The 12700-nt window shown below is 44.0% G+C and overlaps 1 protein-coding gene across 1 annotated transcript in view; it reads right to left on the bottom strand.

The window, feature by feature from the left end:
• The window catches only part of LOC106612532 (CUB and sushi domain-containing protein 1), a 200871-nt gene that overhangs the window by 67155 nt on the left and 121016 nt on the right, over positions 1 to 12700 (bottom strand). The window contains exons 28-32 of the mRNA XM_014213739.3: positions 12120 to 12238; positions 11849 to 11918; positions 11613 to 11729; positions 10288 to 10497; positions 8487 to 8675 (exon numbers count right to left, since the gene is read on the bottom strand). Coding sequence (XP_014069214.3) covers positions 8487 to 8675; positions 10288 to 10497; positions 11613 to 11729; positions 11849 to 11918; positions 12120 to 12238 — 705 coding nt within the window. The remainder of the gene's footprint in view (positions 1 to 8486; positions 8676 to 10287; positions 10498 to 11612; positions 11730 to 11848; positions 11919 to 12119; positions 12239 to 12700) is intronic.

The following is a 12700-nucleotide window of genomic DNA, read 5'->3' as shown; positions in this document are numbered from 1 at the left end:
AGGTTGGATGGAGAGCATCGCTGCACAGCTATTTTCAGGTCTCTCCAGAGATGTTCGATCGGGTTGAAGTCCGGGCTCCGTCTGGGCCACTCAAGGACATTCAGAGACTTGTCCCGAAGCTACTCCTGTGTTGTCTTGGCTGTGTGCTTAGGGTCGTTGTCCTGTTGGAAGGTGAACCTTTGCACCAGTCTGAGATCCTGAGCACTTTGGAGCAGGTTTTCATCAAGGATCTCTCTGTACGTTGTTCCGTTCATCTTTCCCTCGATCCTGACTAGTCTCCCAGTCCCTGCCACTGAAAAACATCCCCACAGCATGATGCAGCCACCACCATGCTTCACCGTAGAGATGATGCCAGGTTTCCCCCAGACGTGACACGTGGCATTCAGGACAAAGCGTTCAATCTTGGTTTCATCAGAACAGAGAATCTTGTTTCTCAAGGTCAGAGTCCTTTAAACTCCAAGTGCGCTGTCATGTGCCTTTTAATGAGGAGTGGCTTCAGTCTGGCCACTCTATCACAAAGGCCTGATTGGTTGAGTGCTGCAGAGATGGTTGTCCTTCTGGAAGTTTCTCCCATCTCCACAGAGGAACTCTGGAGGTCTGTCAGAGTGACCATCAGGTTCTTGGTCACCTCCCTGACCAAGGTCTTCTCCCCAACTTGCTCAGTTTGGCCAGGCGGCCAGCTCTAGGAAGAGTTTTGGTGGTTCCAAACTTCTTCCATTTAAGAATGATGGAGGCCACTGTGTACTTGGGGACCTTCAATGCAGCATTTTTTGTACCCTTCCCCAGATCTGTGCCATGACACAATCCTGTATCGGGGCTCTATGGACAATTCCTTCGACCTCATGGCTTGGTTTTTGCTCTGACATGCACTGCCAACTGTGGGACCTTATCTATACAGGTATATTTAATCAATTTTAGAATAAGTATGTTTTAGAATATTTTATTTTGTATACTTGCATTATTATTTTCACTCTGTCAATAAATTCATTATTGTGTCACAACAATGTTGTTGATCCATCCTCAGTTTTCTCCCATCACAGCCATTGAACTCTGCAACTGTTTTACAATCACCAATGGCCTCATGGTAACATCCCTGAGCAGTTTCATTCCTGTCCTGCAGCTCAGTTCAGAAGGACGACTGTTTCTTTGATGTGTTTGGGTGGTTTAATACATAATCAACTGCATAATTATTAACTTGACCATGCTTAGAGAGATATTCAATGTTTGATTGGATATTGTGAACGATCTACCAATCACTGCTCTTTTATGAGGCTTTCGAAAGGCTCCCTGGTCTTTGTAGTATAATCTGTGCCTGAAATGCAATACTTGACTGAGGGACCTTACAGATGTTGTATGAATGAGGGACAGAGGAAGGGTTAATCATAACAAAAATGATTACAAACCCCTATTATTTCACACAGAGTCTATGTAACATATTCTGTGATTTGTTAAGCCAAATTTGACTCCTGAACTAATTTAGGCGTGCTTAAACAAAGCGGCTGAATACTTATGAAATTACTACATTTTAGTTATCCAATTTGACATTAGAGTATTTTGAGTTCATTGTTGACAACAAATCACATTTAAATAAATTTTAATCCAACTTTCTAACACAATACAATTTGAAGAAATACAAAAAAAACATTGAATATAAAGTACACTTAAGTCTGTTTAGAATGTAACGATATTATATTTATAGTATACTTCAGATATAATAGAAAAATACATCTCATATTTGAAGTATATTATTCAATTTTTTTTGTATATTTAAGTATAGTATACTTGTAATATACACTGCTCAAAAAAATAAAGGGAAACTTAAACAACACAATGTAACTCCAAGTCAATCACACTTCTGTGAAATCAAACTGTCCACTTAGGAAGCAACACTGATTGACAATAAATTTCACATGCTGTTGTGCAAATGGAATAGACAACAGGTGGAAATTATAGGCAATTAGCAAGACACCCCCAATAAAGGAGTGGTTCGGCAGGTGGGGACCACAGACCACTTCTCAGTTCCTATGCTTCCTGGCTGATGTTTTGGTCACTTTTGAATGCTGGCGGTGCTTTCACTCTAGTGGTAGCATGAGACGGAGTCTACAACACACAAAGTGGCTCAGGTAGTGCAGCTCATCCAGGATGGCACATCAATGCGAGCTGTGGCAAGAAGGTTTGCTGTGTCTGTCAGCGTAGTGTCCAGAGCATGGAGGCGCTACCAGGAGACAGGCCAGTACTCAGGAGACGTGGAGGAGGCCGTAGGAGGGCAACAACCCAGCAGCAGGACCGCTACCTCCGCCTTTGTGCAAGGAGGAGCAGGAGAAGCACTGCCATAGCCCTGCAAAATGACCTCCAGCAGGCCACAAATGTGCATGTGTCTGCTCAAATGGTCAGAAACAGACTCCATGAGGGTGGTATGAGGGCCCGACGTCCACAGGTGGGGGTTGTGCTTACAGCCCAACACCGTGCAGGACGTTTGGCATTTGCCAGAGAACACCAAGATTGGCAAATTCGCCACTGGCGCCCTGTGCTCTTCACAGATGAAAGCAGGTTCACACTGAGCACGTGACAGACGTGACAGAGTCTGGAGACGCCGTGGAGAACGTTCTGCTGCCTGCAACATCCTCCAGCATGACCGGTTTGGCGGTGGGTCAGTCATGGTGTGGGGTGGCATTTCTTTGGGGGGGCGCACAGCCCTCTATGTGCTCGCCAGAGGTAGCCTGACTGCCATTAGGTACCGAGATGAGATCCTCAGACTCCTTGTGAGACCATATGCTGGTGCGGTTGGCCCTGGGTTCCTCCTAATGCAAGACAATGCTAGACCTCATGTGGCTGGAGTGTGTCAGCAGTTCCTGCAAGAGGAAGGCATTGATGCTATGGACTGGCCCGCCCGTTCCCCAGACCTGAATCCAATTGAGCACATCTGGGACATCATGTCTCGCTCCATCCACCAACGCCACGTTGCACCACAGACTGTCCAGGAGTTGGTGGATGCTTTAGTCCAGGTCTAGGAGGAGATCCTTCAGGAGACCATCTGCCACCTTATCAGGAGCATGCCCAGGCATTGTAGGGAGGTCATACAGGCACGTGGAGGCCACACACACTACTTAGCCTCCATGTTGACTTGTTTTAAGGACATTACATCAAAGTTGGATCAGCCTGTAGTGTGGTTTTCCACTTTAATTTTGAGTGTGACTCCAAATCCAGACCTCCATGGGTTGATAAATTGAATTTCCATTGATTATTTTTGTGTGATTTTGTTGTCAGCACATTCAACTATGTAAAGAAAAAAGTATTTAATAAGATTATTTCATTCATTCAGATCTAGGTGTCACGTCCTGGCCAGTCTAAGGGTTAATTGGTATTGTAGTTTGGTCAGGACGTGGCAGAGGGGTATTTGTTTTATGTGGTTAGGGGTGGTGTGTTTGTTGTAGGGCAGTTGATTTAGGTATTCCGGGGTTTTTGGGCACGGTTTGATTTTCATGTATTCTATGTTGAGTCTAGTGTGTCTGTTTCTATGTTTGTGTTCATTGGGGTTGGGACTCTCAATTGAAGGCAGGTGTTGTCTATTTGCCTTTGATTGAGAGTCCCATATACGAGGGTGTGTTTGTCTTTTGTGGGAGATTGTTGTGTGCACTGCATTTGTTTGAGCCTGCCACACTGTTGCCATTGTGAGTATTGTTTATTGTTTTGTTTTTTTCTTCAAGTGGATACCTTACCTGTTTTTATCAGGAATAAACATGAGTGTCCACAATCCCGCTGCATTTTGGTCCTCCTTTCCTCAACACAACGAAATACGTGACACTAGGATGTGTTATTTTAGTGTTCCCTTAATTTTTTTTAGCAGTATATTAAAATATGTTTTTTAAATCAAGTGGAACAACTCAGAAATCTTTGGAGGTATTGACTGATTAAGCTCTCACTGCACAAATCAGAAGCAATTTAGAAGATGTCCCAGTAGTGTGGGTCTGTCACGTCCTGGCCAGTATAAGGGTTAATTGTCATTTTAGTTTGGTCAGGACGTGGCAGAGGGTATTTGTTTTATGTGGTTCAGGGTGGTGTGTTAGTTAGGAGGGCGTTTGATTTATTATTTCCGGGTTTTGAGTTATGGTCTATGTTGATGTATTTCTATGTGTAGTCTGGTTGATCTGTTTCTATGTTGAGTTAATTGGGGTGGACTTCCAATTGAAGGCAGCTGTGTGGTGTTGCCTTTGATTGGAAGTCCTATATTAGTTGGGTGTGATTGTCTGTGTATTTGTGGGAGATTGTTCCGTGTTTAGTGTGTGTAAACCTAACAGGACTGCCAGTGTATCGTGCGTTCGTTTTTTTGTTATTTTGTATGTTCGTTTTGGAATTTATTAACCTGTTAGGGCTAGGGGGCAGTATTTGCACGGCTGGATAAAAAAAATGTACCCGATTTTAATCTGGTTACTAATCCTACCCAGTAACTAGAATATGCATATACTTATTATATATGGATAGAAAACACTCTAAAGTTTCTAAAACTGTTTGAATGGTGTCTGTGAGTATAACAGAACTCATTTGGCAGGCAAAACCCTGAGACATTTTCTGACAGGAAGTGGATACCTGATGTGTTGTATTACCTTTAAACCTATCCCATTGAAAAACACAGGGGCTGAGGAATATTTTGGCACTTCCTATTGCTTCCACTAGATGTCACCAGCCTTTACAAAGTGTTTTGAGTCTTCTGGAGGGAGATCTGACCGAACAAGAGCCATGGAACGATGATGGCCCATTAGACACCTGGCGCGCGAGTTCATGTTGGGTACCCTCGTTCCAATACGTTATAAAAGAGTATGCATTCGTCCACCTTGAATATTATTCATGTTCTGGTTAAAAAAAGGCCCTAATGATTTATGCTATACAACGTTTGACATGTTTGAACGAACGTAAATATATTTTTTCCCCTCGTTCATGACGAGAAGTCCGGCTGGCTTAGATCATGTGCTAACAAGACGGAGATTTTTGGACATAAATGATGAGCTTTTTTGAACAAAACTACATTCGTTATGGACCTGTGATACCTGGAAGTGACATCTGATGAAGAGAATCAAAGGTAATGGATTATTTACATAGTATTTTCGATTTTAGATCTCCCCAACATGACGTCTAGTCTGTATCGCAACGCGTATTTTTCTGGGCGCAGTGCTCAGATTATTGCAAAGTGTGATTTCCCAGTAAGGTTATTTTTAAATCTGGCAAGTTGATTGCGTTCAAGAGATGTAAATCTATAATTCTTTAAATGACAATATAATATTTTACCAATGTTTTCTAATTTTAATTATTTAATTTGTGGTGTTGACTTGACTGCCGGTTATTGGAGGGAAACGATTTCCTCAACATCAATGCCATAGTAAAACGCTGTTTTTGGATATAAATATGAACTTGATAGAACTAAAAATGCATGCATTGTCTAACATAATGTCCTAGGAGTGTCATCTGATGGAGATTGTAAAAGGTTAGTGCATCATTTTAGCTGGTTTTATGGTTTTGGTGACCCTGTCTTTGAATTGACAAAACATTACACACAACTCTTGTAAATGTACTGTCCTAACATACTCTAAATTTATGCTTTCGCCGTAAAACCTTTTTCAAATCGTAAAACGTGGTTAGATTAAGGAGATGTTTATCTTTCAAAGGGTGTAAAATAGTTGTATGTTTGAAAAATTTGAATTTTGACATTTATTTGGATTCAAATTTGCCGCTCTTGAAATGCACCTGCTGTTGATGGAGTGCACCACGGGGGGGACGCTAGCGTCCCACCTAGCCCATAGAGGTTAAAAGTTCAAAATGAACTATCTCAACTCTGCTGCATATTGGTCCTCATTTTCCGATGATGATTTCGCCATATCGTCCTCCGACGAAGAAATCCCTGACAGAATCTCCCACCAAACCAGGACCCAGCAGCAGAGGAAGGAGCAGAGGAATTTCGAATTGGACAAACGAGAGAGATGGACTTGGGAGGAGATTTTGGGGGGAGAAGGCTCCTACACTTGGGAGGAGATCCAAGCAGGAAAAGATCGCCTTCCATGGGGACAGGTGGTAAGCGAGAGAGAGGAAAGGCGAAAGGCTGGTATGGACCGGGAACGTTTCCGAGGATCACGACAGGCGTTGAAGCACGAGAGGCACCCCCAAGAAATGTTTTGGGGGGGGCACACGGGTAGTTTGGCTAGGCCTAGGAAGAGCCGGAAGCCAGCTACCCGTGGTTTTATGGAGGAGCGTATGAGGTGGAGAGCGCCATGTTTCGCTGAGGAGCGCACTCTCACCCATACGCACGCACAGTCCGGTGCGCGTTATTCCAGCCCCTCGCAGGTGCCGTGCTAGAGCGGGCATCCAGCCTGGTAGGAGGATGCCTGCGCAGCGCATCTGGTCGCCGGTACGCCTCCGAGGACCAGGCTACCCAACTCCCGCTCTACGCACGGCTACCATCAGGCCCCTGCACAAACCAGTCCGCCCTGTACAAGCACCCCGCTCGTGCAGGGCTACTAGTTCCATCCTGCCAGGACGGGTTGTGCAGGAGGTAAGATCAAGACCGCCTGTGCGCCTCCATAGCCCTGGGTTTCCAGCTCCTGTCTCTCGTGCGGACCCGGAAGTGCATCAGCCCAGTCCGACTCGTCCTGTTCCCGCTCCCCGCACTAGCCTGGAGGTGCGTGTTCCCAATCTGGTACGTCCAGTACCAGCACCACGCACCAGGCATCTAGTGCGTAAACCCAGCCCGTCAGTCAAGAGTCGCCAGAGCCGCCCGTCAGTCAAGAGTCGCCAGAGCCGCCCGTCAGTCAAGAGTCGCCAGAGCCGCCCGTCAGTCAAGAGTCGCCAGAGCCGCCCGTCAGTCAAGAATCGCCAGAGCCGCCCGTCAGTCAAGAGTCGCCAGAGCCGCCCGTCAGTCAAGAGTCGCCAGAGCCGCCCGTCAGTCAAGAGTCGCCAGAGCCGCCCGTCAGTCAAGAGTCGCCAGAGCCGCCCGTCAGTCAAGAGTCGCCAGAACCGCCCGTCAGTCAAGAGCTGCCAGAGTGGCCACACTTCCCGGAGATGTCAGAGTGGCCACACTTCCCGGAGATGTCAGAGTGGCCACACTTCCCGGAGATGTCAGAGTGGCCACACTTCCCCGAGCTGCCAGAGTGGCCAGACTGCCCCGAGCTGCCAGAGTGGCCAGACTGCCCCGAGCTGCCAGAGTGGCCAGACTGCCCCGAGCTGCCAGAGTGGCCAGACTGCCCCGAGCTGCCAGAGTGGCCAGACTGCCCCGAGCTGCCAGAGTGGCCAGACTGCCCCGAGCTGCCAGAGTGGCCAGACTGCCCCGAGCTGCCAGAGTGGCCAGACTGCCCCGAGCTGCCAGACTGCCCCGAGCTGCCAGAGTGGCCAGACTGCCCCGAGCTGCCAGACTGCCCCGAGCTGCCAGACTGCCCCGACTGCCCCGAGCTGCCAGAGCGGCCAGACTGCCATGAGCTGCCAGACTGCCCCGAGCTGCCAGACTGCCCCGACTGCCCCCCGGCGATGCCAGAGTGGCCCGACTGCCCCACGGCGATGCCAGAGTGGCCCGACTGCCTGGAACCGCCAGAACCGGAGCCACCTCCAGATATAGGTGGGTTGGAGAGGGGGGGTGTAGCACAGTGCCGTCGTTGACGGCAGCCACCCTCCCTTCCCTCCCTTTAGTAGGGGGGAATTTTTGTTTTGTTGTTGTTTGGGGTTGTTTTTTTTAAGGTGCTTCCGGGGTTAGCACCTTTAAGGGGGGGGGGGGTACTGTCACGTCCTGGCCAGTATAAGGGTTAATTGTCATTTTAGTTTTGTCAGGATGTGGCAGAGGGTATTTGTTTTGTGGTTCAGGGTGGTGTGCTAGTTAGGAGGGCGTTTTATTTATTATTTCCGGGTTTTGAGTTATGGTCTATGTTGATGTATTTCTATGTGTAGTCTGGTTGATCTGTTTCTATGTTGAGTTAATTGGGGTGGACTTCCAATTGAAGGCAGCTGTGTGGTGTTGCCTTTGATTGGAAGTCCTATATTAGTTGGGTGTGTTTGTCTGTGTATTTGTGGGAGATTGTTCCGTGTTTAGTGTGTGTAAACCTAACAGGACTGTCAGTGTATCGTGCGTTCGTTTTTTGTTATTTTGTATTTTCGTTTTGGAATTTATTATAAGTTCAAAATGAACCATCTCAACTCTGCTGCATATTGGTCCTCATTTTCCGATGATGATTTCGCCATATCGTCCTCTGACGAAGAAATCCCTGACAGGGTCTTAACTGGAGCAGTTTTCAAAGTCAGTTTTGGAAAACATTTTTCGTGCAGAGTTAAAACAAAAGACTTCACTTCAAAAGCATTATGATAAATAGGTAATGGCTGGATAGAATTCTAGTGTAGGGCTAAAACACTTCCTAACAAATACATTCTAAAATAGTTCGATAAACTGTAAAGCAGAGAAGTCATTTATGCTTTTGGTGAAACATCTGAAATGTATCATATTAATTCATGCTCACCCTCACACCGGGGAAAGGGATGATTCCATTTTCTGTTGATTCCATGTTGGCATGTGAGCACAGGATGTCCAATCAGAACGTAACCAGGAAAGCATTCAAAAGTTATTGATTGGCCAGCATTGTAGTCATTATTAATAATATATCCATTAGGGAATTGAGTAGGGTCTTGGCAATTCAGCAATTCATATGCTGAGAGACAGAGAGAGAGAGAGAGAGAGAACATAATTATAACAGGAATATACGTACTATCATCACAACAAGACATTTTCAAACAAATTCTGTGGTCTCTCCACAGGTGACTCATCCCACTTAACCTTTTGAGACAGTACTGGAACACATGCCACCTGACACATTTCCAAGCATATGTATTTCAAGCATATGCCAACAACAAAGAATGGCTATCAGGAAACCATCAAGCTTTTCTATTTCAACCTAAAAATACATTACCGTTCAAAAGTTTGGGATCTGAGAAATTTCAAATGATCAATTAGCCTTTTAAAACGCTAAACTTGGATTAGCTAACACAATGTGACATTGGAACACAGGAGTGATGGTTGCTGATAATGGGCCTCTATACACCTATGTAGATATTCAATAAAAAATCTGATGTTTTCAGCTACAGTAGTCATTTACAACATTAACAATGTCTACACTGTTTTCTGATCAATTTGATGTTATTTTAATGGACTTTTTTCTTTGCTTTTCTTTTAGAAATGTCCTTGTTTTTGAGTGACCCCAAACTTTTGAACGGTAGTGTACATCAGCGTTACTCCAAAAGCTACTGAATCTTGATAAAGCTGATAATTGACGATCACAAGTTGACATATACAATAACGTTGCCGGACGACTCAAATTGAATTATTCCGCTGTTCTATGTTAGCTACAGGCTTCAGTCTGAGAGTGCCATCGTTGAAGTCGTTTGTGGTAACGCTAAAATGAGGGGTGTTAAATAAAAGTAATCAGTGATTGGATCATCTCTAACCAATCAGAGTATAAATGCCAATGAATCATTTTCAAAACACTGCTTTACCCACGTGTGTTCTGGCTCTGGCCCAACCCATCGGTTTCTGGGATCAATCAGAACGGTTAGAATGTGTTTGCGTTCTAGAAATCTTCGGGGAGGTATTCAGATCCAGACTCATTGTGGAGACTAAACCGGCATTTGGCCAGAGAAAGGAGTTTGGGTAGTCAGGCAACAATGAACTAGCCTGTAAGCAGCAATTGTCAAATGAGATGTAGTATTCTAGCCATATGGTTGTTTTAGTCTACTAAGAGGAGAGGAGGGAAAGCCAGAATATGAACCCTCTGGCCTAGAAGTTGGAGAAAAAGACATACAGGGTTATCTCTTGTAAGGTGGAAGCCATACACTCAACATCTAAATGCCACTCTCCATTAATTCTGAATGCTTTATCCAGACGGGTGTAGCCACATAATGGAGTAACCTCTCAATGATCCTAAGTGGGCAGATTCTCAGATATTTTAACTGACAGGCACTTAAGTCCTTGAATCTGACATTCCATCTATTTTGCATTTAACATTTAATCACTCTTGAGTTGCTTCCTAAAAAGAAAGCTAGACTATATCAACAGCAGATAGATAAAAACGGTGACGATAAGGATTTCACATCGGTCTTTTCCATAGATTGTTTTCCAGATGTGGCACAAAATCCCCCAAAACAACAACCAAGTACCAAAATTGCCAATTGAAACCAATAGAGATCTAGCTCGTTTAGAAGAAACGGAGCTAGACAGATAGGGAATTAACTGTTTCACATGGTTGATGAAAACAGAGTATACCACACCTTGGTAGGCCAGTTTGAATCCCTGCCTGTTTTCGGAGTGGTCACTGTAGAAGTGGATCATGGTCTCATGTGTTGTACTCAGCAGGTTGGGCGGCAGCTGACTTCCGCTGAACTGTCCAATCAGAGAGCTGCTGTGCTGCGGCCCATTTCGCACCTCTAAAAAATCATGGTTGTCTTCAGAGGAGAAGTTGAAAAACTGAATATGAGCACCTGTAAAACACAGAAATATTATATGAGGTATACTGTATGGACAAAGGCTTACGGTTGTTGGAGCTATGTTCATTTCATAATTAAAACATGCATCAAAGTGTTAAATGGTTTAAGTCCCATTAACCTAAAGCGTTAACTGTTAACAGAAATTGTGGCACGTGTGGACATGTGTTGTAATCATTTAATGCATTTAGCAGACATTAGCATGGCTCATTTGATGTGATTTATTTTCACCTATTGTGCTAGCCTATTTTTGTCAAGCTACATCATATCGGCATGTTGAGAGAAACTATTCAACTCATAATTTGTTATGATGGTACAAATGATTCCGCAATATAACATTAAGATCAGCTCATGTTTTGCCAGGGGAAACACAGAAGTGGGAAATGATTATAATCAATTTCAGTCTGTTTTTCTGGTAAGTTGTGTTCTGTTAGTTCAAGGCCTAATGCTAGAGGAAAGCATTTGCCACTTGGTGATCCTTAGGACAATCCATTGAAGGATAATCTTGTAGTTATGCATCCATATACCACTTTCTTACAATGCGTTATTCTACCCACTCTGTCTGTCCTAAAAGCTAAAATCAGTGTCTGCAAAAGCATTTTTTGTGTCTTATAAAAAATATTGGTCCCTGTAAACAACACAAGCGTATGCATTGTTGGTATACACACAGTACAAAATTATTGCTTTTATTCTTACTTGGAGTGGCTGCTTGATAAGGCAGAAAATTGCTTTTGTGTATCTCGATGTGTTACAATATTTTTCTTAGGTTGGGTAAAGAATATTTTTGTGCTCAGAGCCTGAATAGCTGAATAGCTTTTTAAATCACACACAATTACCTAACATCTGGACTGGTTACTTTGTTCTGGAGTCATTTGAACTATGAAGAACCACCAATATGTGGTCTGCAAACAACAGCTCTCTTGTATATTACTTTACAGATTTAAACTCACAGCAAAGGTAAAAAATGTAGATAAATTAAGCAAGAGGATAACTACATACCTGCTATCCATTTTCCTAAGGACTACCTTTTGTTAGTTCCAACAAAATACAAAAAAATAAAGATACTATCGCTGACCTTGTTAACATTATCGTTACCATAGCAGGTTCCTCACCATATCCAACTGGCAAAAGAATCCTCCATGTACAGTCCATGTTACCAGGGTAGTTGCCAGGGAATCCAGGACTTAAAATAACATTGGTCAAGTCATGTACTGTTCCACCACACTTTGCTGGAAAGGAAAATGCACATAATGCGTGGTACACATTGTAAAATTGTGCAGACAATGAATAGCACTGAAACTGTCAAAAAGAGCCTGGAATGTGACAATTTCAAAGTAAAAGTTCTTACCAATGCAGAGTGGGGGAGGGTAGTTCCAGCGCCGCACGGTTCCTGGCATACATGATATATGGGAGTGGCCCTGGAAAAAAGGCAGGAGGTTTCTCTCTAAGCACACTGAACTCAGAGACAAATCACTGTTTGCCTCTGCTACTGAGTTTACCATGCATACACATGACCCAGCACACATCTCTGCACATTTACTTATTGAATAAAGCTTAGCATGTTGACATAGCAGTGGGAATACAGCAGACATGATTCTCTAAAAGGCAAAAGCTCTCACCTGCAGCATGTATCCCGGTTCACAGCTGAATGACACCACTTCGTTGACCATGTACCTGTCCCCTGTTTTGATCCCGTTGGCAGGCACCATCGGCTCTGGACAGGTGGTGAGACCAACGGCTGGATGAAGCAGAGCGAGAAAACAGGTGTCATCATGTCTGGTTAGATGGAAGATTTGATGTTGCACATCACACAAATGTTTGGTCTTTATTCCTCAGTTTGGTGATCATGTTTTGAGACTTATGTGTTTCAGAGTTGCACAGTACTTATCAAATCTGGAGCAACAAAAGGCAAACACATTGGAGAATTTTGCAAAGCCAATTGGATGTGATTATTGAATGCTGTGAACAGGCTCTAGTATAGCCTATAGCTAATTAAATAGAAAAAAAGTAGATTGGTTTTGTCATGATGACATAATGATTTTAGTAAGTTTAAGTGTTGTATATTCAAATAATTTGTCATTTGGATCAAGGGCGAAACAGTACAGACGGGGGTCCTCCCACTGATTTTTTTGTTGTTGACATTTTAAAACGCATTTCCTGTAATTCTACACAGTTTGACATTACTTATTATGCCTCTGAG

This window comes from Salmo salar, chromosome 01, assembly GCF_965601325.2.
Source record: "Salmo salar chromosome 01, fSalSal1, whole genome shotgun sequence".
NCBI lineage: Eukaryota > Metazoa > Chordata > Actinopteri > Salmoniformes > Salmonidae > Salmo > Salmo salar.
Note: the sequence above shows the minus strand (reverse complement) of the source record. Positions and strands in the feature narration are given on the sequence as shown.